A 26,508-nucleotide genomic window follows, 5' to 3' on the forward strand; every position below is an offset into this window, starting at 1 on the left:
TTCTTCCTCCTTTCAGTTTGGAAAAAAATGAGAAAAAAAACGACTGTGGTCAACCTTTGCAGACTGATACCTTTCCATCAGCTACTTCTCACACAGTGAGAGTCTCCAGCCTCACTTGCCAAACACAGTCCAATTGAAAACTGCACTGTTCAAAACCAGATGCCCAACTCTTATCCCCTGTACAGCTATGGAGTTTGTGCCGTTATTTCAGAGAGATCCCATTTTTGCACATACTTTCAACCACGCAACTGTGAAAATACCTAGAACAGGCCACAAAGGCAGCTTAACATTAAATATGGCAAAAGCAATTACGGCAAAAGCTTTTCTGCACAATAGGAACTGAAATACAAGCATCTGCTCTTCTGTAAAGCCTGAAATTGATGCTTAATGTACTTTATGATACTGACATTTATAAAATTGAACTTTTGAGATCACCTCAGAAGATGTAAAAAAGCAGCACCCTTTTTAATTCATTGAAATTTGAGAGCTCATTGATCAAGCATTTATTTAAATGGTTTTAATAGATCATAGTAGGGACTCAGACTGTCAATTTCAAGTTTAATTGTATACAAGTATGGATAATTTGGATTACTCAATGATTGCCTGTTCTGTTCATTCCCCCTGAAGCACTAGCCCCCGTCAGAAGATAGGATACTGGGCTAAATGGACCACTGGTCTGACCCAGTATGGCTGTTCTTATAGGTTTGTTTTTAATCATTTTAACCTAAGTCTGATTTTTTGCAGGTTGGCACTAACTGTGGTCCTCATTTTCTAGGAATTTGACTTGAGACTGTGGGGTCTGATTTGCAGAGTGCCGAGCACTCACAGTTGCAAATGAGGTCAATGGGAGCTATGCTTTCAACATGTAAAATGTTAAAGTTCTAAGCACTCTGAACAAAGATCAGGTCCTAGGCTCCTCAAATTGGGAGCTGAAAGTTAGCTGACACTTGGCTTTAATCTGTGTTTTTAGTTCCCCAGCTGTAAAATGGGGACATCACCCACTCATCTCACAGGGGTGAGACACCACATTCAGTAATGTCTGCACAGAAGAGCCCATGAATAACTTATTCTGAATTGGCAGGATTTGGACGGCGAACAGTAAACGCATGGGCTATGCACTGAATGAGGACAAAATCCTCAATACCCATTCAGTGCGCATCATCAATCCTGTGCGCTGAATGAGGTGGGGTGCTGCAGTGGTACTATGTGATCAAGTAATTAACAGCTGTACTACATACACAAGAGGACTGAATTAAGGGTGCACAGGCATCTCCTAATTTGAGTGATTAATTTGCAGCCCTAATATGTTCAATGTAGTTCTACACAAACAGAGGAAGTGCCATGCAGATGGCCAGTCCACTAAGGAGCGGATGCCTGAAATAGCAACAGCCGCCTACTCTACTCCCCGCTCAACGGAGAGCTCAAATAGCTCAGCCATCCAAAAGAACCAACTGGAAACAGGAACACTGAAGCAGGGGCAGGATCGGGGCAGCTCAGGGAGCCAATACTGCTCCCCTGGGGCTGAATCAGGCTCCAGAACCTAAACTTTACATTAGAGTTCGATATCTAGCACTTGAGAAAAGCTTTATAAACCACGTATAAACAAACAGAGACATTGCCGCCTGCCTGGGTGCATGGATTTTCTGAAACATAGCTCAAGAGGACTATCCATGCCTCTTAACCACAAGGCCATGCTGAAACTGAAGTCTAGGGATTATAATTTAAACAAACTGTCAGCTATTCATCTGGCCATCAAGTTATGTGATAGAGAGGTACTGTCCTATTACTGAGATGTGCAGTCTCCTGCCAGTGGCATCACATGGTGCCATGCACAGAGCTTGGAGCATACCACATCCAATCCCTGATTACAGGGGCTAACATGGTTGCAGCCTGAAAAAAATGCACCACACAACATTCATTGTAGTGAGCTCAGTACCAACCCCCTCTCAGATCTAGAGCGCCCATGCAGACAGAGGGACCAGAAGAGCCTGGATACAGCCTTGGCGGGGAGCAAGCTGCTGATGCCAGCCAATGGTGCGATTAGGACAATTGTGCCAGTGCACTCAAGGGTGTACGAGCCAGGCCCTCTACCCTCTCCACCCCACGGCAGCCCCATTACCTTTGCCCCACACTCAGCTTCCTTCTGTATGCAGAACCCAATGAACCTGGGGTCAGCCACCTTCACTAAGATGTTGTCAACGCAGTACATATGGATGCTCCAGATGCCTCGCTGCTCCATGTCCTCCACGATGCCATGGGCGCCAAGGGCTCGGTACAGCCCCCCATTGCCATCTGGTGAGGCGAGAACACGTTACTGCACCAGAAGCAAACAGCAGGAGTGAGTATTTGAGCCAGTTCCCAGCTGGATGCCACATAGGGAGTAGCACTTCCTAGAGATTGAGGGAAGCTGCCAGGGGAACAGACTAGACTCTGGTAAGAGGGGCCAAGGTGGGACTTTGGCCTCCTGTGAGCCCACCCCAACCCAAATATCCTCTCCCCTGGTCTGCCACCTTGCTGTGTCCATTTCCCTGATGCCCTGTTCCAGGCCCAGCCTGAAAGATGGGATGGGACTGTCACCCTGCAGCAGAGGCTGGGACAAGAAGAAGCCAGCACACAGCCCTGAGTGGCCAGCACCAGTCTTTGCCTGCTCTGGGGGGGGAGGAGGAAGAACAGTCCTAGCAGGAGCAGTGTATGCAGGGAATTAGAAGGAGAAGGAACTACATAAGACAGACGTGTCTATGGGGAAGGGGCTGTGCCAAGGTATGCAGGATGGAATTTTGAGGATCCTAGGGATCGTTCCAACACTGAGATGCCAAGTCAGGGCAAGGACTTGCCTCAGCTTAATAAAAATGCCATTGGGCTGCAGGGCACCAATGGTAGGAAGGATTGGACTAACAGTGGCTTTTGTTCCTATAGGACTAGGAGATACTGAGCCCCTCATCACTACTAAAGCCCTGCAAAGCCTCTCTCTCCCCCTCCGCCCCCGCCTCATTCACTAATGGGTTAAGCAGTCTCTTTGGCATCTCAGTGCTAACTCCATCACCAAGATGATGGATGAGTGATAGGCCACAAGCCGCTCTGTGCAAATTCACCCCCCTCCGTCCCAGAGGGAAAACAGGAACCCAGCTGTGCTATAGCGGAGCAAACTACTACCCCTAGATAACTCGGTAGAATACCAAGAGGGTCACTCCCCAGTTTGCAGGCAAGATGCCTGGCTTTGTTAAACCCATATTTGTCTAAAGGAAAGGGACAGGCAGGCACTTATTGTTGTGATATAGATGTTTAAGGACACTAAGCCTGCAAGCTGCTTTCTGAAAGGCAAGGTCTGCCAGATATGAGGATAACTTGCGATTCTCTGCCATTTCCTAGAATCAATTTTTGCACAAGTCACCCCCAGAAGTCCCTAGAGTACGTTTTATTCCACTTATGTATTTTCTGTCCCTCAAATCTAACCTGGGAGATGTTCTGGGGTGAGGGAAGGGGTGTCCCTAGGCTGCAGTCTAACAAGCTCCTTCCCTCCCACTCAAAGCCTCTTCAGTCCAGCCATTTCTGCGACTCCCCTCTGCTCAAGATTAACCAGAGCAATACTGGAAATCCATGGGAAATTGGGGGAATGTTGCTGGATTTGGCACAGACCATGAAACGTTTTGTAAATTCTACAGGATTCCAAACAAAGCAATTCTGAATCTAAAAAACACCTGCGAGCTGCTGGCTACATGTGTCTGATGGAATTAGAATAAACTTTCAACCCACCGTGGTTTACCACACCTCCTCAAGGCTTCTTATCCCCATCACCCTCCAGATCTTACATTTGAGACCTTCCAGTCTGAATGATCTCGATGCCCTGTTCAAAGCCTTGCTGAATCTGGTCTGCTAGAGAAGTTCACTCCCTTAAACCCCCACTAATGGGATTTCAACAGCACAGACCTGGTGCCATGGAAACTTTGCTCTTCTCTTCCAGAAAAATCTTGCCATCAAACCCCATGGCAGGCAGCATCCCTTGCTGGAAAAAGATCACATTTTCCTGCTTTAAACCAAAGTAATTGTGCTTCATGAAGAACTCCTTTGTAGATTCCATTGTTCTGCCACTTGTCATGATGTACCTGCCACAGCAAGAAGAGAAAAACCCCAAGTAAATAGGGAGACAGACTCTGCTCCTGCCTGATCTTCACATAGGATTGTTTTTGAAGCCCATGTAGAGCACTCATGGGATAGAGAACAGGACCCCCTGGGATCAGGATGTATCACAGAACAGCTCTCACTCACGTGCGAATCACATGAACATTTCACCTCTGACCAATGAGCTCTCTGCAGCCACAGGTTTGGCAGCAATTGTCTGAGTGGCCATGTCAGGGTCCTAGGGAGCCCTGAGGCTGGTGCTGGTGGTCTCCATGAGCTGGGTAGAGCTCGTGGTTAGAACACATGCAGGGGGAAGCTGGATCTGCTGTGGTATGATCTACTGGCACTAGGGAGGATGAGGGCTAGCTGCACCAAGCCAGTGAGGAACCTCAGCACAGGCCTTGAGCAACACTTCCACTGACAGTAATGGACTCTGGGACTCGCCAGCAGCAAAGCCTAATGTCTCAGGAGGGGCACTGATGCGGACATCAGGAGGAAGGATCCTTGCAAGGGTAAGAACAATACTCTTCTGATGGAAGGAAGGCTGGTGCTGCCTCCCCACTCTTCCTGGGGTCAGAGGAATCAGCTGTCTTGATCTTCCTTGAAAGGCTCATCCCCCACTGGCCATGTAATTCCATGACACCAAGGAGGAGTGTAGGGGACCTAGGGACACCAGCCTGCTCCTCTCCTTGGTGTTGGGCTTATCAATACACTTCCTCAGCCAAGCCCACACAGTTTGATACAAAGGTTTCTAACATGCTCCTTTGTGAACCTCCTTGAGCAGGGTTGGACAACGCTTTGCTGGGTAATTTGGCTGGAGGACTCTTTGTCAGCAAGCATCTAGCACTGCTGACTTACCGGCCCTTGAGCCTCCTCCAGCAGCAATGAGGCGTCTCCTGACCTTTTGGGGTTCTGCTTGAATCGGCAGCACAGAGAACTAGAGGGATTATGGCTCAGGTTCTAGAAACACTAGCTATGGCTACCACGAATATGGTAAATCAGTGCTTGATGCTGGCCTCCCTGTATGCCCCAGCCAGGATACCAGAGTGTCAGACCCCAAGCAGAGACCAACTGTACAGGATGGGAGACTATCCCAGAGGCATGAGGATGCACAAGCAGCTTAAAAAGGCAGGGCCACAGTAGTGCCTGCAACCAGTGATTAGAAAAACCACTTTCAGAGAAGACTGAACTAACAAGAGGGAGCTAAACTAGATCAGTTCATCCTGTTACTTCCCTGGTCAAAGAGCAGCCACTTCAGAATGAAGGGCAACTGGTGCGATCCCCCTTTACACCCTTCAGTCCCAGCAGAAATGGTGGAAGTGCACTGTAGACCCATACACACTGCTCATTGGAAGTTTCTAACCCCCCTGGGCACGGACACTTTTAGAACATAAGAACGGCCCTACTGGGTCAGACCAAAGGTCCATCTAGCCCAGTATCCGGTCTTCCAACAGTGGCCAGTGCCAAGTGCCCCAGAGGGAATGAACAGAACAGGTAATCATAAAGTGAGTCATCCCATCGCTCATTCCCAGCTTCTGACAGACAGAGGGTAGGGACACCATCCCTGCCCATCCTGGCTAATAGCCACTGATGGACCTAACCTCCACTAATTTATCTAGTTCTTTTTTGAACCCTGTTATGGTCTTGGACATCGCAACATCCTCTGGCAAGGAGTTCCACAGGTTGACTGAACTGTGTGAAGAAATACTTCCTTTGATTTGTTTTAAACCTGCTGTCTATTAATTTCATTTGGTGACCCCTAGTTCTTGTGTTATGAGAAGTGGTAAACACTTCCTTATCTAGTTTCTCTACACTGTCATGATTTTATAGACCTCAATCATATCTCCCCTTAGCCGTCTCTTTTCCAAGCTGAAAAGTCCCTGTCTTGTTAATCTCTCTGCATACAGAAGCCATTCCATACCCCTAATCATTTTTGTTGCCCTTTTCTGAACCTTTTCCAATTTCAATATCTTTTTTGAGATGGGGCGACCACATCAGCACACAGTATTCAAGATGTGGGCATACCATGGATTTATATAGAGGCAATATGATATTTTCTGTCCTATTGTCTATCCCTTTCCTAATTATTCTCAGCATTCTGTTTGCTTTTTTGACTGCCGCTGAATACTCAGTGGATGTTTTCAGAGAACTATCCACAACTCCAAGATCTCTTTTTTGAGTGGTAGCAGCTAATTTAGACCCGCCCCATCCTCCATCATTTTATATGCATAGTTGGGATTATGCTTTCCAATGTGCATTACTTTGCATTTATAAACATTAAATTCATCCACCATTTTGTTGCCCAGTCACCCAGTTTTGAGAGATCCTTTTGTAGCTCTTTGCAGTCTGCCTGGGTCTTAACTATCTTTAGCAATTTTGTATCATCTATAAATTTGGCTACCTCACTGTTTACCCCTTTTTCCAGATCATTTATGAATATGTTGAACAGGACTGGCCCCAGAACAGACCCCTGGGGGACACCACTATTTACCTCTCTCCATTCTGAAAACTGACCATTTGTTTCATATCTTTTAAACTAGTTACCAATCCATGAGAGCACCTTCCTTCTTGTCCCGTGGCAACTTACTATGCTTAAGAGCCTTTGGTGAGGGACTTTGTCAAAGGCTTTCTGCAAAGCAAAGTACACTATATCCACTGGATCCCCTTGATCGCTGACCCCCTCAGAGAATTCTAGTATATTGGTGAGGCATGATTTCCCTTTACTAAAACTATGTTGACGCTTCCTCAACAAATTATGTTCATCTAGAAATCTGACAATATTGTTCTTTTAAAGTGTCAACCAGTTTGCCCGGTACTGAAGTCAGGCTTACAGGTCTGTAATTGCCGGGATCACCTCTGGGGCCATTTTTAAAAATTGGCATCACATTAGCTATCCTCCAGTCATCTGGTACAGAAGCTGATTTAAATGATATCTTACAGACTACGGTCAGTAGTTCTGAAGGAACTCAAATGTGAAATTGCAGAACTCTTGAGAGAATACCATCTGGTCCTGGTAACTTATTGATGTTTAATATATCAATTTGTTCCAAAACCTCCATGAATGATACCACAATCTGGGACAGTTCCTCAGATCTGTCACCTAAAAAGAATGGCTCAGGTTTGGGAAATCTCCCTCACATCCTCAGCCGTGAAGACCAATGCAAAGAATTAATTTAGTTTCTCTGCATTGGCCTTATCCTTGAGTGCTCCTTTAGCACCTCGATGGCTATTATTTTTTTGAGTCTTTGGCTAACTGTTCCTCAAATTATTTTTTGGCCTCCTAATTGTATTTGTACACTTTGTTTGCCAGTGTTTATGCTCCTTTCTATTTTCCTCACTAGGATTTAACTTCCACTTTTTAAAGGATGCCTTTTTGCTTCTCACTGCTTCTTCTACTTTGTTGTTGAGCCACAGTAGCTCTTTTTTGGTTCTCTTACTATGTTTTTTAATTTCAGGTATACATTTAAGTTGAGCCTCTATTATGGGGTCTTTAAAAAGTTTCCACGCAGCTCACAGAGATTTCACTTTTGGCACTATACCCTTTAATTTCTGTTTAATCTTCTCATTTTTGTGTAGTGCCCCTTTCTGAAATTAAATGCTACAGGGTTGGGCCACTGTGGTGTTTTTCCTGCCACAGAGATATTAAATGTAATTATATTATGGTCACTATTACCAAGAAATCCAGCTACAGTCACCTCCTGGACCAGATCCTGTGCTTCACTTAGGACTAAAACAAGAATTGCCTCTCCTCTGGTAGGTTCCAGGACCAGCTGCTCCAAGAAGCAGTCATTTAAGGTGTCTAGAAACTTTCTCTCTGCATGCCGTCCTCAGATGACATGTACCCACTCAGTATGGGGATAATTAATAATGGGGGATTTCAGTTATTATTGAGTTTTTTTAGGTTAATAGCCTCTCTAATCTGCCTGAGCATTTCAGTCACTATCACCATCCTGGTCAGGTGGTTGGTAATATAGCCCTTCCACTATATTGCCAGGAGGAAGGGGAGCTGGGGGGTACAGCAGCTGCTGTTCTCCGGCCACCAAGCTCCAAAGGCAGTGCAGCCACCAGCAGTAATACAGAAGTAAGGGGGGCAATACCATGAGTATGCTCCTGTGAGCATCTACAGTAATTTGCTATCACTTCTGGGGGGAGGTCATCACAGCCTGAAATATTGAAACCAGTTTTAAATGATACCTTACAATGCATACTTTGTAGATTGCGAACAAAGGTGTATATTCCGTCTACACTGGAATGAGATACCCATGGCTGGCCCATGCCAGCTGACTCAGGTTCATAGGGCTCAGGCTGTGGGACCATTTAATCACAATGTAGATGTTCTGGTTTGCGTTGCAGCCCAAGCTCTGGGACCATCCCATCTTGCAGGCCCGACAGCCTGAGCCAGCTAGCATGAGCCAGCCACAGGTTTTTAATTGCAGTGTAGACATACTCACATACCTCCTGAACTCAGACACCGGACATATGATTTGGAGAGCAGCTCTTTGACAAGGCTCATCATCCCCACCCATGAGAGTGATGGCCCAGAAAGGTCACAGTCCACATCCTTCTTGAGCAAGGCTAGGAGGACCAAGCTTAAAGACCAAGGCAGAAGAGAAACAATGGCAGACACCCATCTCCCCCACCCAGAGGGGAGTGGACTGAGGCCTAGGTCTACACATAAAAATTAGATTGATCTAGCTACCGCATTCAGGACTATGACGACAATTTCTCACCCTGAGCACAATGGTTAGGTCGATCGAGCTACTGCCTCTCAGAGGTGGATTTAGCTACATTGACATAGAAAGTGTCTACACTATAGCACTACAGTGGCACAGCTGTGTCGCTGTAGCACAGATATACCCTTAGAAGAAGGCTTATAATGGAAGTCTGATTGCAACCTTAACTATGGCATTACAATTCATAACTCAACACTTTGCCTGTGTATAGGGTCTTTCAGTCTCCACTGCCTTGCAGAACAACTTAGATGGGCAGACTCTGACCACAGCTACATTAAGGCAATTCACCGACATGACTGCCTCGATGCTGTATCACCAGTGCAAACCTCTAAAGCAGACATTGCACCAGTGCAGCTTAACCTGGCAATTTAATGAGAGCACAGCCTCAGCATAGGCTACTTTCTGTATGGGCACACCATGTCTTCATTAGGGCTTTGTGCTGGTGTATACCATTATACAGGTTAGACAAACACCTGTCAGGAATGATCTAGATCAGTCATTGCCAACCTTTTTAAGCACATGATCACTTTTTGAATTAAAGTGCAACCCAGGATCTACCCTGCCCTTTTCCCAAGGCCCCACCTCACTCCCTCCACCCCCCACTGCTTGCTCTCCCCCACCCTCACTCACTTTCACCAGGCTGGGGCAGAAGGTTGGGGTACAGGCTCCAGGCTGGGGCCAAGGGGTCCGGAGTGTGGGAGGGGCCTCAGAGGGGGCTCAGGCAGGGGATGAGATGCAGGAGAGGGTTTGGGGTGCTGGCTCCAGGAAGGGCTCAGGGCTGGGGCAGGGGTGTGTGGGCTCACACCAGGCAGCGCTTACCTCAGGCGACAGCGCAATAGAGCTAAGACAGGCTCCCTGCCTGCCCAGGCCCCCACTACTCCTGGAAGCTGCCAGCACATCCCGGGGGGGGTGGGGTCTGGAGGGGAGTGAACGTGGCTCTGCGTGCTGCCCCTCCCTGCAGGCACCACCACCACAGCTCCCATTGGTCGCAGTTCCCTGTTCCTGGCCAATAGGAGCTGCAGGGGCAGGGAGGCGCAGCGCCCGGAGACCCCCTTTCCCTTCACCTCCCCATCCCCCAAACGCAGGGACATGCCAGCTGCTTCTAGGAGTGGCGCTCGGCCAGTGCAAGCAGGGAGCCTGCCTCAGCCCTGTCAAACTTTTAGCAGCTGGAGACTGCAGTTGACTCGCAGAGGCTCTGTGATCGACCAGTCGATCACAATCTACCGGTTGGTGACCACTGGTCTAGGTAATACTTAGTCCTGCCATGAGTGCAGGGGACTGGACTAGATCACCTCTTGAGGTCCTTTCCAGTCCTATGATTCTATACCACTGCTGACTGCCTTCATGTAGGAAAGGCCAAGGCAAAGATTAGTTACCATGCCCAAGTTTACACAAAGGAAATAGAGCCAGGACCAGAATCTAGAACTCTCCCCCAGCCCCCTGCTGCAGACAAACCAGATTACTATCAGGATGGACTGACAATGCACACCCCTTACCATGGAATGACACACTTAGTGCCATGCTGTTTTTCAGCCAGCTGCTGCAGTTTCAGGATGCGTTCTGCTTGGATCTGGAAGAGTGTTTTGTGGGATGGCAACCCAACATCGTACATTCCCTTGGGATAAGAAACACCCAGTCTCGTTCCCTGTCCACCAGCTAGGAGGAGGACAGCTACTTTGCTCTGAGAAATCTGATGGAGACCTAAAGAAAGAAAGAAAAAAAGAATGACCAGAAGCTTTCCCCTTGCAGAGTGGAAGCCATGTGATGCCTTCCAGTTTATGAACAATATCGTTGGAACCATAATCCTCCAACACCCAAGCTGGCTGGCTCTGGGGAGGAAGGCAGCACAGCCAATCCCAGTTAAACAAAGGCTCTCTGGTTACTGGCAGGGGGACAGGATGGTCTGAGAGAACATGTGTACTGCTCTGACTGGCTCAGTCACAGCAAAGGAGCTCTGTCTGAAGGAGACAAGAATGATCTGCAGAGCGGCCCCAACAGGGCTAAACTAAGTTCTGGGCATGCTTGTGGTGTTTACACCCCACCCTTCTTGAAAAACACCCCGCTCCTGTCTGCCAGGATCACACCACTCCACGCAGGAGTGGCATTGCGGAGGGGCAGAGAGATTATCCTTTGGGGTACAGAAGCTCAGCTGGCAGTTTCATGTAGTAAATGTGCTGGAGGGATCTTCAAATCATCCTGTTGCAGGAGTGTAATCCAGGCTCAGCCAAGTCTCTTTAGATTTCTATTTACCCCCAAATCATTGGGATCCACAGTGCTGGGCTTCACAGGACCAGGAAAACAGTTGTCCTCAACTCCCAGGTTTTACAGAGATCACAAGGACAGCCTAGACCACTGACACATGTGACTCACTCCGAGTGTCTCCTGCAGATCTCAGTGTTTTAACATGTGCTGCAGATTTAGTTAGCCACTGAGGATGCTTTTACTATGTTATAAGCCAACTGTAGCTAATAAAATACATGGTCAGTCATTTTGCTGTGAGACTATATCTAGAGATATAAAAAGCAAATATTCTTCATACTGTTTAGCGTGTATTCACTGGTTCATTAGCGGTAGTACTATATACTCGTTTAGGGTGGCTCTTCTGAGTAATGCTGATCACCAATTTGGCTCCTGAACCACTGATGTCAGAGTACCACTAGCACAGACTAACCACATCATAAGGAGTGGCAAGAGGGGGCCAACCCAGCGTGTGTTCAAAGTATTCTACAAACATTAACTGTAACCCTCAGACCCCTTGTGAGGTACCTGGCTTTATCTTCATTGGGGATTTGCCCAAGGACAGAAAGTAGGGAGGGGAGTAGAGTCAAGATCAGAATTCCCAGACTCAGATTTCTGGCCCAGACCTTAATCCCCTAGACAATGGTGCCTCATCTAAGGTAACTTGCCAGACTGCATGTAACACGGATAAGGAACCTGTGCATTCCTATTGCCCAACCTGCATTTCAGTTATGCACCCTTCTTGTTGCACCAGTGTAGATTTTTGTATTTAATGACACCCCACGCCCCCAAATACTGTATTAGTTACAGAATTGAGTAGGTAAATTAAAATAATCAAGGTTGCACAGTTAACATTGAATTTTTCCTATTTGAAAGTTTAGAAAGGAATTCAACAAACAAAAGGAAGACAGAAAGAAGGGAAAGAGTACATGTGTGTTGCATTAGAGAGAAGCATGGCCTAAACATATGAATGAATGGGAGCCACGAATGCTGGCATTCTAATCCCAGTTCCGACAGCAGCTTGGGTAAATCTGTACCTCATTTATTCCCCCCTCCATTCCCATATCCCAGTACACATCCTCTCATCTCACAAGAGTTGGTATAACTGCTGTTTTGTAGCTGCATAGTGAAAGATACTCAGCATTTAGAGTATTACAAGAATGTCAAGAATTAGGAGTGCTAGGTTGTATGTGGGGCCAAGATATGAAGCAGTTATTCACAGGGCGTTTGTATATGCTAGATGTTGCACAGCTGGACAGTTCTATCAGAATAGCTTCAGCAACAGAATGTGCTCAGTTGTATAGCATACATGTGTGGCTCCACTCCCAAGTCTGATCATTCAAGACAGTTCTGAACTCGTGCACAGAAGTTCAGATCTTCAAGCAATGTCCAAACAGGTGATGTGACAACCCAAAGAAGAGAATTTAAAGTTACAAATAACTGGAAATTTTGGGATTTATATAGTACTGTTATGAATAGTCTTTAAGTCTAAATTTTTTTTTGACTATGGGAGCCTAAATAGGTGCTTATGGCAGACTAGTTATCAACAGGATTTGTGGTGCAGGGTTCATCTTCAATAGGAGTTTCAATCTTCAGCACTTCATAAAATGTAAGCAATTAATTAGATGCCCACCCCACGCACGAAGACATTGGCCCTTGCCTCTTTAGCTGTGCCACAACGTAATTGAAGAGTTTGGGTTTCACCTCATGTCACGAGCCTCCAAACAATGGTAAAAGTAAATTCAAATACATTTCAATTTAGAAAACTGCAACCATTTTTTCAAACCAACAGAGACTGTTTTTCATGTAGTATGCCCATTGGCTAAGCATGTTGTGATGTCTGCACCTGGATTTTCTATCTGCAAAAATGTTTGTCTCCCTCTTCGCAAACAAAGTGGTTGGACCAATTCACAGAAGTTAATTTTCCAAGAAAACTTTGGTTTCAGTCAAGTTAAATTTCAGCAAAAAAGGGGGAAAAAAAAGCTTTTGGAAGAGTAAAAGCATTCAAATAAGGCAAAGCTGAACCGAACCAGTCAATTTTATGCAGCTAAGTTGTGCTCTTTTCAAACTGTGCCTACATTTACAGGACAGCTACCTAGAATAGTGCACAATAAAGAATCCACAATGGCATTTTCAAACCAATTTCCACATATTTTTAGACTAGTAGCTCTCACTGAGGAACATCCATTTAAATTTCAGAGTTGTGTGTGTGACGTTTTTTGTATATGATTAGTGTCCAGATTCTCCTACCTTCCTGATGGAAAAGTAGGTCACCCTCTTGATACAGCTACCCCAAACCCCAGTTTGGCCCAGAAAAGTTTAGAAAGTTGCAAGTTTCTACAGACAGGCATTTATAATGAAAAGCATTTTGCAACATTAGAGCTTTCTCCATCAGCAAAAGCGGTATGGCTGTTTTTCCTGATAGCCTTTATAGCAAACAGCTGAGAGTTTACAATGAGCCTCCAAAGGTCAAATGCTTCCTGGATAACTTCCTGCTTGGACTCATGCCTTAAACTTGTTTTAAAACATCTGTTAAGGAATGGAACAAAGGGTGCTGCACATATCGAGGTGCACATGCATAGTAACTAGCATGTCAATGAAAATTTAGTAGTCTGTTCAGTTATTCTCTCCCAACTTTACCCAGCCACACCACAGTGTCATATCGAGAGAGCAAATAAAACAAGTAGGGCCAAAGTGTCCCGCATACTCTTTGGACACTAGTTGTGTTTAGATACATTAATGCCAACTCTTATGGCACATTCCATCAGTCAATCTGAAAATGTGTTGCAAAGGTGACCAGTATCATGGTCCTCCTGTTACAGATGGGGATATGGAGGCACAAAGAGGGAAAAATCAATTCACCCAGATCACCCAGCAACAGAGCTGGGACCAACACTCCGCTCCCTCAAGTCTCAGGGAAATGCTCTACCCACTACATTTAAGTGTAAGCTTTATTGTTCTATTACTGTCTTATAGCAGCTACAAGACTCATTTCACAATCACTCCTGCTGTCTCTTTATCTAATCTATCATGCCAATTCTAGCCTTACTAGGGAGGTCTACTTTCTCTGATATGCAGCGTTAATGCTGCATTTTCACACATAGGTGCAGTATTTGAAGGCAGCAGATCTTAGTAACACTTAAGTATCAGGGGTAGCAATGTTAGTCTGTATCCACAAAAACAAGGAGTCTGGTGGCACCTTAAAGGCTAATAGATTTATATGAGCATAAGCTCAGCGGCACTGCTATGGGTACCCACATGGCCCCACAGCATGCCAACATTTTTATGGCTGACTTAGAACAACGCTTCCTCAGCTCTCGTCCCCTAGCACCCCTCCTCTACTTGCGCTACATTGATGACATCATCAGATGGACCCACAGGAAGGAGGCCCTTGAAGATTTCCACCCCACCATCAATCTCAGCCTGGACCAGTCCACACAAGAGATCCACTTCCTGGATACTACAGTGCAAATAAGCGATGGTCACAACCACCACCCTATACCGGAAACTTACTGACCGTTATACTTACCTACATGCCTCCAGCTTCCATCCAGGACACATCACACGATCCATTGTCTACAGCCAAGCCCTAAAATACAACCAAATTTGCTCCAATCCCTCAGACAGAGACAAAACACCTACAAGATCTTTATCAAGCAGTCTTAAAACAATACCCACCTGGGGAAGTGAGGAAACAGATTGACAGAGCGAGACTGGTACCCAGAAATCACCTACTACAGGACAGGCCCAACAAGGAAAACAACAGACCACCGCTGGCCATCACGTACAGCCCCCAGCTAAAACCTCTTCAGCACATTATCAGTGATCTACAACCAATCCTGGAAAACAATCCCTCACTCTCCCAGACCTTGGGAGACAGGCCAGTCCTTACTTACAGACAGCCCCCCAACCTGAAGCAAATACTCACCAGCAACTACACACCACAGAAATACTAACCCAGGTACCAATGCCTGTAGCAAACCTTGTTGGCTACTCTGTCCCCTTATCTGTTTTAGTAAGGCCATCAGAGGACCCAACCACATCAGCCACACCATCAGAGGTTCATTCACTTGCACGTCTACTAATGTTATGTATGCCATCACGTGCCAGCAATGCCCCTCTGCTAGGTACATTGGCCAAACCAGCCAGTCCCTATGTGAAAGAATAAATGGACACCAATCAGGACATTAGGAATCGTAACATACACTTCAATCTTCCTGGACATTCTATAACAGATTTGAAAGTAGCTATACTTGAACCAAAAAAAACTTCAGAAACAGACTTCAAAGAGAAACAGCAGAACTAAAATTTATTTGCAAATTTAACACCATTGATTTGGGCTTGAATAGGAACAAGGAGTGGCTGGCTCATTATAGAAGCAGCTTTGCCTCTCCTGGAATTGACACTTCCTCATCTATTGTTGGGAGTGGACTACATCTACCCTGATCATTGGCCCTGTCAGCACTGGTTCTTCACTTGTGAGGTAATGCCCTTCTCTTTATCATCAGTTTATTTATGTCTGCATCTGTAATTTTCACTCCATGTAGCTGAAGTGGGATTTTTACCCACAAAAGCTTATGCTCAAAGACTAACAGATCTATTTAAGGTGCCACCAGACTCCTTGTTGTTTTAGTTAATACTACAAACTCTGCTTCCATTAAAACCCTCCCCCAGTTTTCACACACCACTTCCTGAGGGTTCTGTTGTGGCTAAGATTACATGCCTGGGCTCAGTCCACAGTGATGTGTCTTCCATTGGGCCACATCCATGTGCCAGCTTGCACTACTGGTGAGGGGGAAGGATCATTAGTATCTAACCCCCACCCCCCCCGCCGCCTTTACAGCACAATGTTCTTCAGTTCAGCTGGGTTTGATATTTGTGTGCAAATGCAAAGCGCCACAAGCATGTGACTGGCCCTCACGGAGAAGCAGCCACTTGAACAAGTTTAAACGTATTTAAATGAATTTAATACGTATTTAATGAAATCTGAAATTAAGAATTTAAAGAAAGCAGCTTGTGCCCAGCGCAAGCTTTTCGGGCCCCAGGGTCTGTCACTGATCGCAGTGCAGCACTCGGGAGAGGGGCTCCCAGGCACAGCGGCTGTGAAGGGTTTGCTCTGAGCGCACCGCCGGCGCGGCACCACGCAGCTGCGAGCGGGGACAGCAGAGCCCTCCGCTCCCCCCGCACCGGGCTGCGGGCAGCGCCACCCCAAGGGGCTCCCTCCCGCCAGACGCTAAGCAGCGCCCCCAGGCCAGGAGCCAGCCTGGCCCGCCGGGGGAAGGAAGCGCCCGGCGCTGCCCCCAGGGCCAGGGGCACCCGTGGCAGGCTGCTGGGGAGGAACGCCCGCCAGCCCGTACCTTCGCGCTCCCACTCGGGGAGCCGGCCCACGTCGCGGGTGGCGCTGCCCAGCACGGCCCGCGGCAGTGCCTCCATCCGCCCGTCCACCTTGTCGCGGCCGGCCGCGCCCGTGCCCTCTATGGCCCGACGGAAGCTGGAGCCCAGCGCCTCGCAGTCCAGACCCTCCAGCTCCTCGCGCAGCGCCCGCCGCTCCGCGCCGCCCAGCTCGGCCCAGAAGCGCAGCAGGTGGCTCTGCCCGGCCGCGGCCAGCCGGCGGCGCAGCACCTCGGGCTCCATGGGCAGGGAGCGCCCGGCAACCCCAGCCCGGGAACTCACGGCCCCCAACCAGCATGCACCTCCCGCCCGGCTGCCCGGCTGCCGCTGCCTCCGCCCCTGCCCACCAGCGACCACGCTTCCCGCTACCGCCCTCATATAGGCGGCTGTACCCTGCCCCCCAGCGCCACCAATCGCTGGGCTCAGGAGCCGCCTGTCTCGCCGCGTCCGCCAGGACCACGACGCGCCCACTGGCCCTGACGTCATGGTCGGCGGCGGAGACGCGATCCTAATGGCCGAGAGCCCGCGAAGGGCGGAGTCACAGCCACTTCCGCCCAATCTCTTTCTGGGGCACGTGGCAGGCCCCAGCGTATGCGGGTGTGGGCCACTCCAGTCCTCCGCCAACTCCGCAGCTGTTTGCCATGGTGATGTTTGTGATGTCACATACACTCTACGTAGCCGAGTCGTGGGGAAAGCAAAGGGAGAATCCTCAGCACTTTCTCCCAGCCACGTCTCCCGTCACCCCTCCCGCCTCCATTCCCCTCCCCCACAGCACCGCTTCCTACTCCCTCTTCCACTCCCCTCCTCACTGCATTGCTCCCACGCAACCCTCTTCCCCTCCCCCACAGCACCTCTGCCTGCTCCCACCCAGCCCCTCCCTTCCCCTCTGTGCTCCCCCACAGCACCGCTTCCTACTCCCACCCAACCCCTCCCTCTTCCACTCCCCTCCCTCACTGCATTGCTCCCACGCAACCCTCTTCCCTGCCCCCACAGCACCTCTCCCTGCTCCCACCCAGTCCTTTCCCCCTCCACTCCCCCCACAGCACCTCTCCCTGCTCCCACCCAGCCCCTCCCTTCCCCTCTGTGCTCCCCCACAGCACCGCTTCCTACTCCCACCCAACCCCTCCCTCTTCCACTCCCCTCCCTCACTGCATTGCTCCCACGCAACCCTCTTCCCCGCCCCCACAGCACCTCTCCCTGCTCCCACCCAGTCCTTTCCCCCTCCACTCCCCCAACAAGACCTCTCCCTGCTCCCACCCAGCCCCTCCCTTCCCCTCTGTGCTCCCCCACAGCACCACTTCCTACTCCCACCCAACCCCTCCCTCTTCCACTCCCCTCCCTCACTGCATTGCTCCCACGCAACTCTCTTCCCCGCCCCCACAGCACCGCTCCCTGCTCCCACCCAGTCCTTCCCCTCTCCACTCCCCCCACAGCACCTCTCCCTGCCCCCACCCAACCCCTCCCTCCTCCACTCCCCATCCTTCACAGCACCACTCCCTATTCCCACCCAACCCTTCCCTTCCCGCACTGTGTCGCTCCCTGCTCCCACCCAAACCCTCCACTCCCCTCCCTCCACAGCACTGCTCCCTGACCCCACCACACCCTTAAAGCAGCACTCAAAGACAATAAGGCCATTGCTGAGAAACTAAATTAATTCTTTGCATCCGTCTTCACGGCTGAGAGTGTGAGGGAAATTCCCAAACCTGAGCTATTCTCTTTAGGTGACAAATCTGAGGAACTGGCCCAGATTGAGGTGCTATTAGAGGATGTTTGGAACAAATTGATAAACTAAACAAATAGAAAAGGAGTACTTGTGGCACCTTAGAGACTAACCAATTTATTTGAGCATGAGCTTTCGTGAGCTACAGCTCACTTCATCGGATGCAACTATAGCTCACTGTAGCTCACGAAAGCTCATGCTCAAATAAATTGGTTAGTCTCTAAGGTGCCACAAGTACTCCTTCTCTTTTTGCGAATACAGACTAACACGGCTGTTACTCTGATAAACTAAACAGTAATAAGTCACCAGGACCTGATGGTATTCACCCAAGAGTTCTGAAGGAATTCAAATGTGAAACAGCAGAACTACTAACTGTAGTCTGTAACCTATCATTTAAATTAGCTTCTGTACCAAATGACTGGAGGATAGCTAATGTGACACCAATTTTTACAAAGGGCTCATAGATTAACATAATTTGTTGGGGAAGAGTCAACATGGTTTTTGTAAAGGGAAATCATGGCTCACCAATCTCCAAGAACTCTTTGAGGGGATCCGCAAGCATGTGGACAAGGGTGATCCAGTAGACATACTGTAATCAGGAAGGCCAAATCACACTTGGAGTTGCAGCTAGGAAGAGATGTTAAGAGTAACAAGAAGGGTTTCTTCAGGTATGTTAGCAACAAGAAGAAAACCAAGGAAAGTGTGGGCCCCTTACTGAATGAGGGAGACAACCTAGTGACAGAGAATGTGGAAAAAGCTAATGTACTCAATGCTTTTTTTGCCTCTGTCTTCACAAACAAGGTCAGCTCCCAGACTACTGCACTGGGCAGCACAGCATGGGGAGGAGGTGATCAGCCCTCTGTGGAGAAAGAAGTGGTTCGGGACTATTTAGAAAAGCTGGACGAGCACAAGTCCATGGGGCCAGATGTGGTGCATCCGAGGGTGCTAAAGAAATTGGCGGATGTGATTGCAGAACCATTAGCCATTATCTTTGAAAACTCATGGAGATCAGGGGAGGTCCCGGACGACTGGAAAAAGGCTAATGTAGTGCCCATCTTTAAAAAAGGGAAGAAGGAGGATACTGGGAACTACAGACCAGTCAGCCTCACCTCAGTCCCTGGAAAAATCATGGAGCAGGTCCTCAAGGAATCAATGCTGAAGCACTTAGAGGAAAGGAAAGTGATCAGGAACAGTCACCATGGATTCACCAAGGGCAAGTCATGCTTGACTAACCTAATTGCCTTCTATGACAAGATAACTGGCTCTGTGGATGAGGGGAAAGCAGTGGACGTGTTATTCCTTGACATTAGCAAAGCTTTTGATGCGGTCTCCCACAGCATTTTTGCCAGCAAGTTAAAGAAGTATGGGCTGAATGAATGGACTAAAAGGTGGATAGAAAGCTGGCTAGATCATCAGGCTCAATGGGTAGTGATCAATGGCTCCATATCTAGTTGGCAGCCGGAATCAAACGGAGTGCCCCAAGGGTCGGTCCTGGGGCCGGTTTTGTTCAATATCTTCATTAATGATCTGAAGGATGGCATGGACTGCACCCTCAGCAAGTTTGCAGATGACACTAAACTGGGAGGAGTGGTAGATTCGCTGGAGGGTAGAGACAGGATACAGAGGGACGTAGACAAATTAGAGGATTGGGCCAAAAGAAATCTGATGAGGTTCAACAAGGACAAGTGCAGAGTCCTGCACTTAGGACGGAAGAATCCCATGCACTGCTACAGACTAGGGATCGAGTGGCTAGGCAGCAGTTCTGCAGAAAAGGACCTAGGGGTTACAGTGGACGAGAAGCTGGATATGAGTCAACAGTGTGCCCTTGTTGCCAAGAGAGCTAAAGGCATGTTGGGCTGTATAAGTAGGGGCATTGCCAGCAGATCGAGGGACATGATCGTTCCCCTCTATTCGACATTGGTGAGGCCTCATCTGGAGTACTGTGTCCAGTTTTGGGCCCCACACTACAAGAAGGTTGTGGAAAAATTGGAAAACATCCAGCGGAGGGCAACTGGAAAATGATTAGGGGACTGGAACACATGACTTATGAGGAGAGGCTGAGGGAACTGGGATTGTTTAGTCTGCGGAAGAGAAGAATGTGGGGGGATTTGATAGCTGCTTTCAACAACCTGAAAGGGGATTCCATAGAGGATGCATCTAGACTGTTCTCAGTGGTAGCAGATGATAGAACAAGGAGTAGTGGTCTCAAGTTGCAGTGGGTGAGGTCTAGGTTGGATATTAGGAAAAACTTTTTCACGAGGAGGGTGGTGAAGCACTCGAATGCATTACCTAGGGAGGTGGTTGAATCTCCTTCCTTTGAGGTTTTTAAGGTCAGGCTTGACAAAGCCCTGTCTGGGATGATTTAGTTGGGGATTGGTCCTGCTTTGAGCAGGGGGTTGGACTAGATGACCTCCTGAGGTCCCTTCCAACCCTGATATTCTATGATTCTATGATACTTAGATTTTCAGAAAGCCTTTGACTAGGTCCCTCATCAAAGGCTCTTATGCAAAGTAAGCTGTCATGGGATAACAGAGAAGGTCCTCTAATGGATTGGTAACTGGTTAATGTTAGGGGGCTTATTCCTTCACCCACTTACTTCCCTGGTCCTTCTCGCATGAACAGAGAGCAACAATACCCGAAGTCCAAAGGTGCAAACAATTCGATGTTTATTGGGGTGAACTTCCAGCAAGCATGATTCCAGTTTCCTTCCTTAGTTTCCTCCTTCCCAGCTCTGACACCACAGAGCCTTACACCTGTGTCCCTGTTCCCATTACTACCCTTAGCCAAACATGATTCCAATTTTCTTACCCCCATTCCCTGTTCCCATTTTCCACACCCACATGCCCATGCCCACCCCCACCCACACCCAGTCACTTCCTCATTGACTACAGATTATATAGTAAAACTTGAGTTCTGCTTAGCTATACCTTAACCAATCATTTTCCTGAAATTTAACTAACCAATCCTAACATATTGTAACATGATTATGTAACCAATTATATCCCACCACCTTAATTAGTTTACACCCAGCAAAATTAATTATACAGCAGACAGGAACAATCACAGAACCAGACAGAGATTATACAGACAAACAATAGCAAAGTGGGAACTACAATGACAAGACAACACAGAAGTGAGGATTTCACATCCCAGCTATTGATAAGTGAGTTCTTGCCAGACAGGATGCTATCAAACTAAGTTTCCTTTTACATTTTCTAGGCACTTCCCTTTCTCTGGAGGTGATAGGAACTATCAGGACAGGATTGTATTCGTAACAGCCGAATAGCACCTTATTTCAGTGTGACTAGTTTGGAATGTGAGGATGTGACTGTTTGCTTCCCAGCTTATGGCTGCCTCTGCTGTTTAGCCAAAGGCCTTAGCCTAAGAACAGGGCCTCAGACTGTCACAGTAAGAGAAGGCCCTTACACCAGCAGGCAGTGATTTTGATTCTTTCTTTTATACCTCTATCACTAGCCTAAATTCTTAGAGTATAGGCCTTTAAAGACAGGCCTGAATATCTATATCCTAACAGTTAACAGATAGGAAACAAAGGGTAGGAATAAATTGTCAGTTTCATAATGGAGAGAGGGGGTCTGTACTGTACTGGGACCAATCCTATTCCATTTATTCATAAATAATCTGGAAAAAGGGGTAAACAATGAGGTGGCAAAATTTGCAGATGATACAAAACTACTCAAGATAGTTAAGTCCAAAGCAGACTGCGAAGAGCTACAAAAGGATCTCACAAAACTGGGTGACTAGGCAACAAAATGACAGATGAAATTCAATATTGATAAATGCAAAGTAATGCACATTGTAAAACATAATCCCAACTATACGTATAAAATGATAGAGTCTAAATTAGCTGTTACCACTCAAGAAAGAGATAGTCATTGTGATAGTTCTCTGAAAACATCCACTCAATGTGCAGTGACAGTCAAAAAAGCACGCAGAATGTTGGGAATCATTAAGAAAGGGATATATATGTACTGCAGATGTGCCCCCCCCCCCCAACCATCTCAAAAAAGATATATTGGAATTGGAAAAGGTTCGGAAAAGGCCAACAAAAATTATTAGGGGTATGGAACGGCTTCCATATGAGGAGAGATTAATAAGACTGGGACTTTTCATCTTAGAAAAGAGGAGACTAAGTGGGGGATATGATAGAGGTGTATAAAATCATGAGCAGTGTGGAGAAAATAAATGAGGAAGTGTTACTCTATTTACTGTAACTCTTGTTCTGCTTCATTTCCCCCTGCCCTTCCATGTCCCCCACTTGGTCTACTTATGGCATATCTGACCTTTCACTGTGAGTCTTTGGGGACTGGACCAATTCTTTACATGGACAACACCTGGCACACTTCGGGCATTCAGACAGAACTGAACACCCATTTCTGAGGAGGAGCGCATAGCCAACGGTTCTTGTCAAACAGCCTCCTTGCCGTGCTATAGGGTTACATTTAATCCAGCCACCAGGCTACAGAGTTTGGACCTGAGCTTTTCATTCTGGCCCAACTGTAACTCAGACTATTGCAGCCAAGGAACCTGCAGCAGGGCCCATTACAAACATGGGTGAGCCATGACCTCAGCCAGGGAGAGGGCGGTGGTGTCTGTGTCATGAATGAGCCATCTACAGCAGTGATCTCAGGGGAAGGATGGGTGGGGCCCTGCAATGTGCATAGCTACAAGCGGCTGTGTAACAAACAAACCCCACTGCAGCCCAGTTCCTGTCAGGGATGTGCAGCCAGTCTGGGTGTGTGGCCATACCCCATCACTGTTGGCCTGTGCCATTCCACCCAGTCCCTTCCCTTCAACTTTGTCACACTACCATTTCACATCGTGCCCCAGCACTTCATTCTCATTCACCCCCACATCCCACAGCCCAGCATTTAGTACCTACCCCCTGCACCATCCCTGTATTTTCTGCCTCCTAATCTTTAGAAGTTGCCCCCTCTTTCTCCATCCTGCAATGTAGGGTTTGGGGGTTCCTGGAGAGTTCCTTCCTCCACAGGCATCTAGCTCCCCTGTCCCCATCAAAGTGGTCACAAGTATTGGCTGGGGGCAGTGCTGAGAACCATGCAGGAGCTGCAGAGATGGCAAGAATACCCAGGGCCCTGGGGGGTGGCAGCACACAGAAGCATTCCCAGCCCTGCAGTGCGGGCGGAGCACTAGCTACTCCATGTGCTGAAGAAACAGGAAACTTGTGAAATCCAGGAGCTCTGATTGGCTGCCCTTTCACAGGAGGTGGATGGATGGAAAAAGGACAGCCAATGGGACAGGGTGTTCCCCACACCCATAGTGGGGTCTGAATATGGAGAAAGGTCCTAGAGTGGGCAGAGCTGCAGCCTGCCCTTAGAGGGAGAACAGTGTTTGTTGCTGCGAATTCTAAGATGCTGCTCTGAAAAGTTAGCCCCACTACCAGTGCAAGATTGTGCTTGTGCTGTTAATTACACCCAGAAAAACTATATGAAAAGCATGTTAAAGTTGCAAATATTATGTGACCATATCACTACAGAAGCTATCATAGGAGGCACAGGGTTGTACACAGAGCCTATTTCTGGCATTTCCTAACTTTTGATGTCTTCACTTTGCAACATCAATGTTCTTTAATGTAAGTTTTTACATGTAATTTCCTAAATATTTCAAAAAGCAAATTGAAAAATGGAAAATCCATCCTGTGGAACCCAATTCACCTACCCATGGTCAACAGCAGGGTTCGCAAAAAGAAAAGGAGTACTAGTGGCACCTTAGAGACTAACCAATTTATTTGAGCATGAGCTTTCGTGAGCTACAGCTCACTTCATCGGATGCATTCAGTGGAAAATACTTTAACCAATTTATTTGAGCATAAGCTTTCGTGAGCTACAGCTCACTTCATCGGATGCATTCAGTGGAAAATTCAGTATTTTCCGCTGAATACATCCGATGAAGTGAGCTGTAGCTCACAAAAGCTTATGCTCAAATAAATTGGTTAGTCTCTAAGGTGCCACTAGTACTCCTTTTCTTTTTGCGAATACAGACTAACACGGCTGCTACTCTGAAATCAGCAGGGTTGGAACCTTTAGATCCACAGCACAGACCTCTACCCTTTCAGCTAAGGAGTAACTGATAGCAGTAGTAGGTTGTCATCCCCTATATGGACCAGCAACTAGATGAGGAAGAGAGAGATATGTTGCATAGCTAGATAACAGAAGAATGGTGAGCCTCAGGTAGCAAAGGAAAGATGAGATTATTTAAAATGGTGACCTTCATGCTGCTTTACTCAGATTAAAGAGCAAATCAAGGAAACAGGGATTTTTTGGATGCTTTAATGTTTCCCATTATGATCAATCACATGGCTACAGGAGGCACAGAGCTTGGCAAAGGCTTTTGTTGGATCTTTGCCAATGAACACAATGTGACAATGGTCCACAGCATGTCTCTGCTCCAAGGTGCCACACACCCTTGGGTCCTGGACTCTGTTTGCTTGTTTGTTTTTTGGAAACCTTGCCTGTTCTTTCACTTTTTGCTCATGCCTATTTCACAAGTCAGCCAGACCTGCCTTCTAGGAGTTGCACAACAAGTCACACTGCCAGGGATCTGGCTCTAGCTTTTCTGTGGGTGTGGGCTGCAGAGCAATGACTCAGAATAGAATCATAGACTTTAAGGTCAGAAGGGACCATTATGATCGTCTAGTCTGACCTCCTGCACAACGCAGGCCACAGAATCTCACCCGCCCACTCCTGTAACAAACCCCTAACCTATGTCTGAGCTATTGAAGTTAGTGGGGGAAGCAAAAGTGGATGGGAATCTGGGAGGCAGTGACCATGAGTTGGTTGAGTTCAGGATCCTGACACAGGGAAGAAAGGTAAGCAGCAGGATACGGACCCTGGACTTCAGGAAAGCAGACTTCGACTCCCTCAGGGAACGGATGGCCAGGATCCCCTGGGGGACTAACTTGAAGGGGAAAGGAGTCCAGGAGAGCTGGCTGTATTTCAAGGAATCCCTGTTGAGGTTACAGGGACAAACCATCCCAATGTGTCGAAAGAATAGTAAATATGGCAGGCGACCAGCTTGGCTTAATGGTGAAATCCTAGCGGATCTTAAACATAAAAAAGAAGCTTACAAGAAGTGGAAGGTTGGACTTATGACCAGGGAAGAGTATAAAAATATTGCTCGGGCATGTAGGAATGATATTAGGAGGGCCAAATCGCACCTGGAGCTGCAGCTAGCCAGAGATGTCAAGAATAACAAGAAGGGTTTCTTCAGGTATGTTGGCAACAAGAAGAAAGCCAAGGAATGTGTGGGCCCCTTACTGAATGAGGGAGGCAACCTAGTGACAGAGGATGTGGAAAAAGCTAATGTACTCAATGCTTTTTTTGCCTCTGTTTTCACTAACAAGGTCAGCTCCCAGACTGCTGCGCTGGGCATCACAAAATGGGGAAGAGATGGCCAGCCCTCTGTGGAGATAGAGGTGGTTAGGGACTATTTAGAAAAGCTGGACGTGCACAAGTCCATGGGGCCGGACGAGTTGCATCCGAGAGTGCTGAAGGAATTGGCGGCTGTGATTGCAGAGCCATTGGCCATTATCTTTGAAAACTCGTGGCGAACCGGGGAAGTCCCGGATGACTGGAAAAAGGCTAATGTAGTGCCAATCTTTAAAAAAGGGAAGAAGAAGGATCCTGGGAACTACAGGTCAGTCAGCCTCACCTCAGTCCCTGGAAAAATCATGGAGCAGGTCCTCAAAGAATCAATCCTGAAGCACTTGCATGAGAGGAAAGTGATCAGGAACAGCCAGCATGGATTCACCAAGGGAAGGTCATGCCTGACTAATCTAATCGCCTTTTATGATGAGATTACTGGTTCTGTGGATGAAGGGAAAGCAGTGGATGTATTGTTTCTAAACTTTAGCAAAGCTTTTGACACGGTCTCCCACAGTATTCTTGTCAGCACGTTAAGGAAGTATGGGCTGGAAGAATGCACTATAAGGTGGGTAGAAAGCTGGCTAGATTGTCGGGCTCAACGGGTAGTGATCAATGGCTCCATGTCTAGTTGGCAGCCGGTGTCAAGTGGAGTGCCCCAGGGGTCGGTCCTGGGGCCGGTTTTGTTCAATATCTTCATAAATGATCTGGAGGATGGTGTGGATTGCACTCTCAGCAAATTTGCAGATGATACTAAACTGGGAGGAGTGGTAGATACGCTGGAGGGGAGGGATAGGATACAGAGGGACCTAGACAAATTGGAGGATTGGGCCAAAAGAAATCTGATGAGGTTCAATAAGGATAAGTGCAGGGTCCTGCACTTAGGACGGAAGAACCCAATGCACAG

General features: G+C 47.6%; 1 protein-coding gene across 3 annotated transcripts in view; it reads right to left on the reverse strand.

Annotated features, from left to right (window-relative positions):
• UAP1 (UDP-N-acetylglucosamine pyrophosphorylase 1) overlaps positions 1 to 16,977 on the reverse strand; it is a 32,434-nt gene extending 15,457 nt beyond the window's left edge. For 2 of the 3 annotated variants that reach the window (XM_084636678.1, XM_084636677.1), the window contains exons 1-4: positions 16,448 to 16,867; positions 10,349 to 10,553; positions 3,928 to 4,103; positions 2,120 to 2,292 (exon numbers count right to left, since the gene is read on the reverse strand). In XM_084636678.1, the coding sequence (XP_084492804.1) occupies positions 2,120 to 2,292; positions 3,928 to 4,103; positions 10,349 to 10,553; positions 16,448 to 16,859 (966 nt within the window). In that variant the 5' untranslated portion in view covers positions 16,860 to 16,867. The other variant, XM_084636679.1, reaches the window with a different exon arrangement.
• Positions 16,978 to 26,508: the final 9,531 nt, after the last annotated feature.

This window comes from Lepidochelys olivacea (assembly GCF_965140295.1).
Source record: "Lepidochelys olivacea isolate rLepOli2 genome assembly, chromosome: 8".
Lineage (NCBI taxonomy): Eukaryota > Metazoa > Chordata > Testudines > Cheloniidae > Lepidochelys > Lepidochelys olivacea.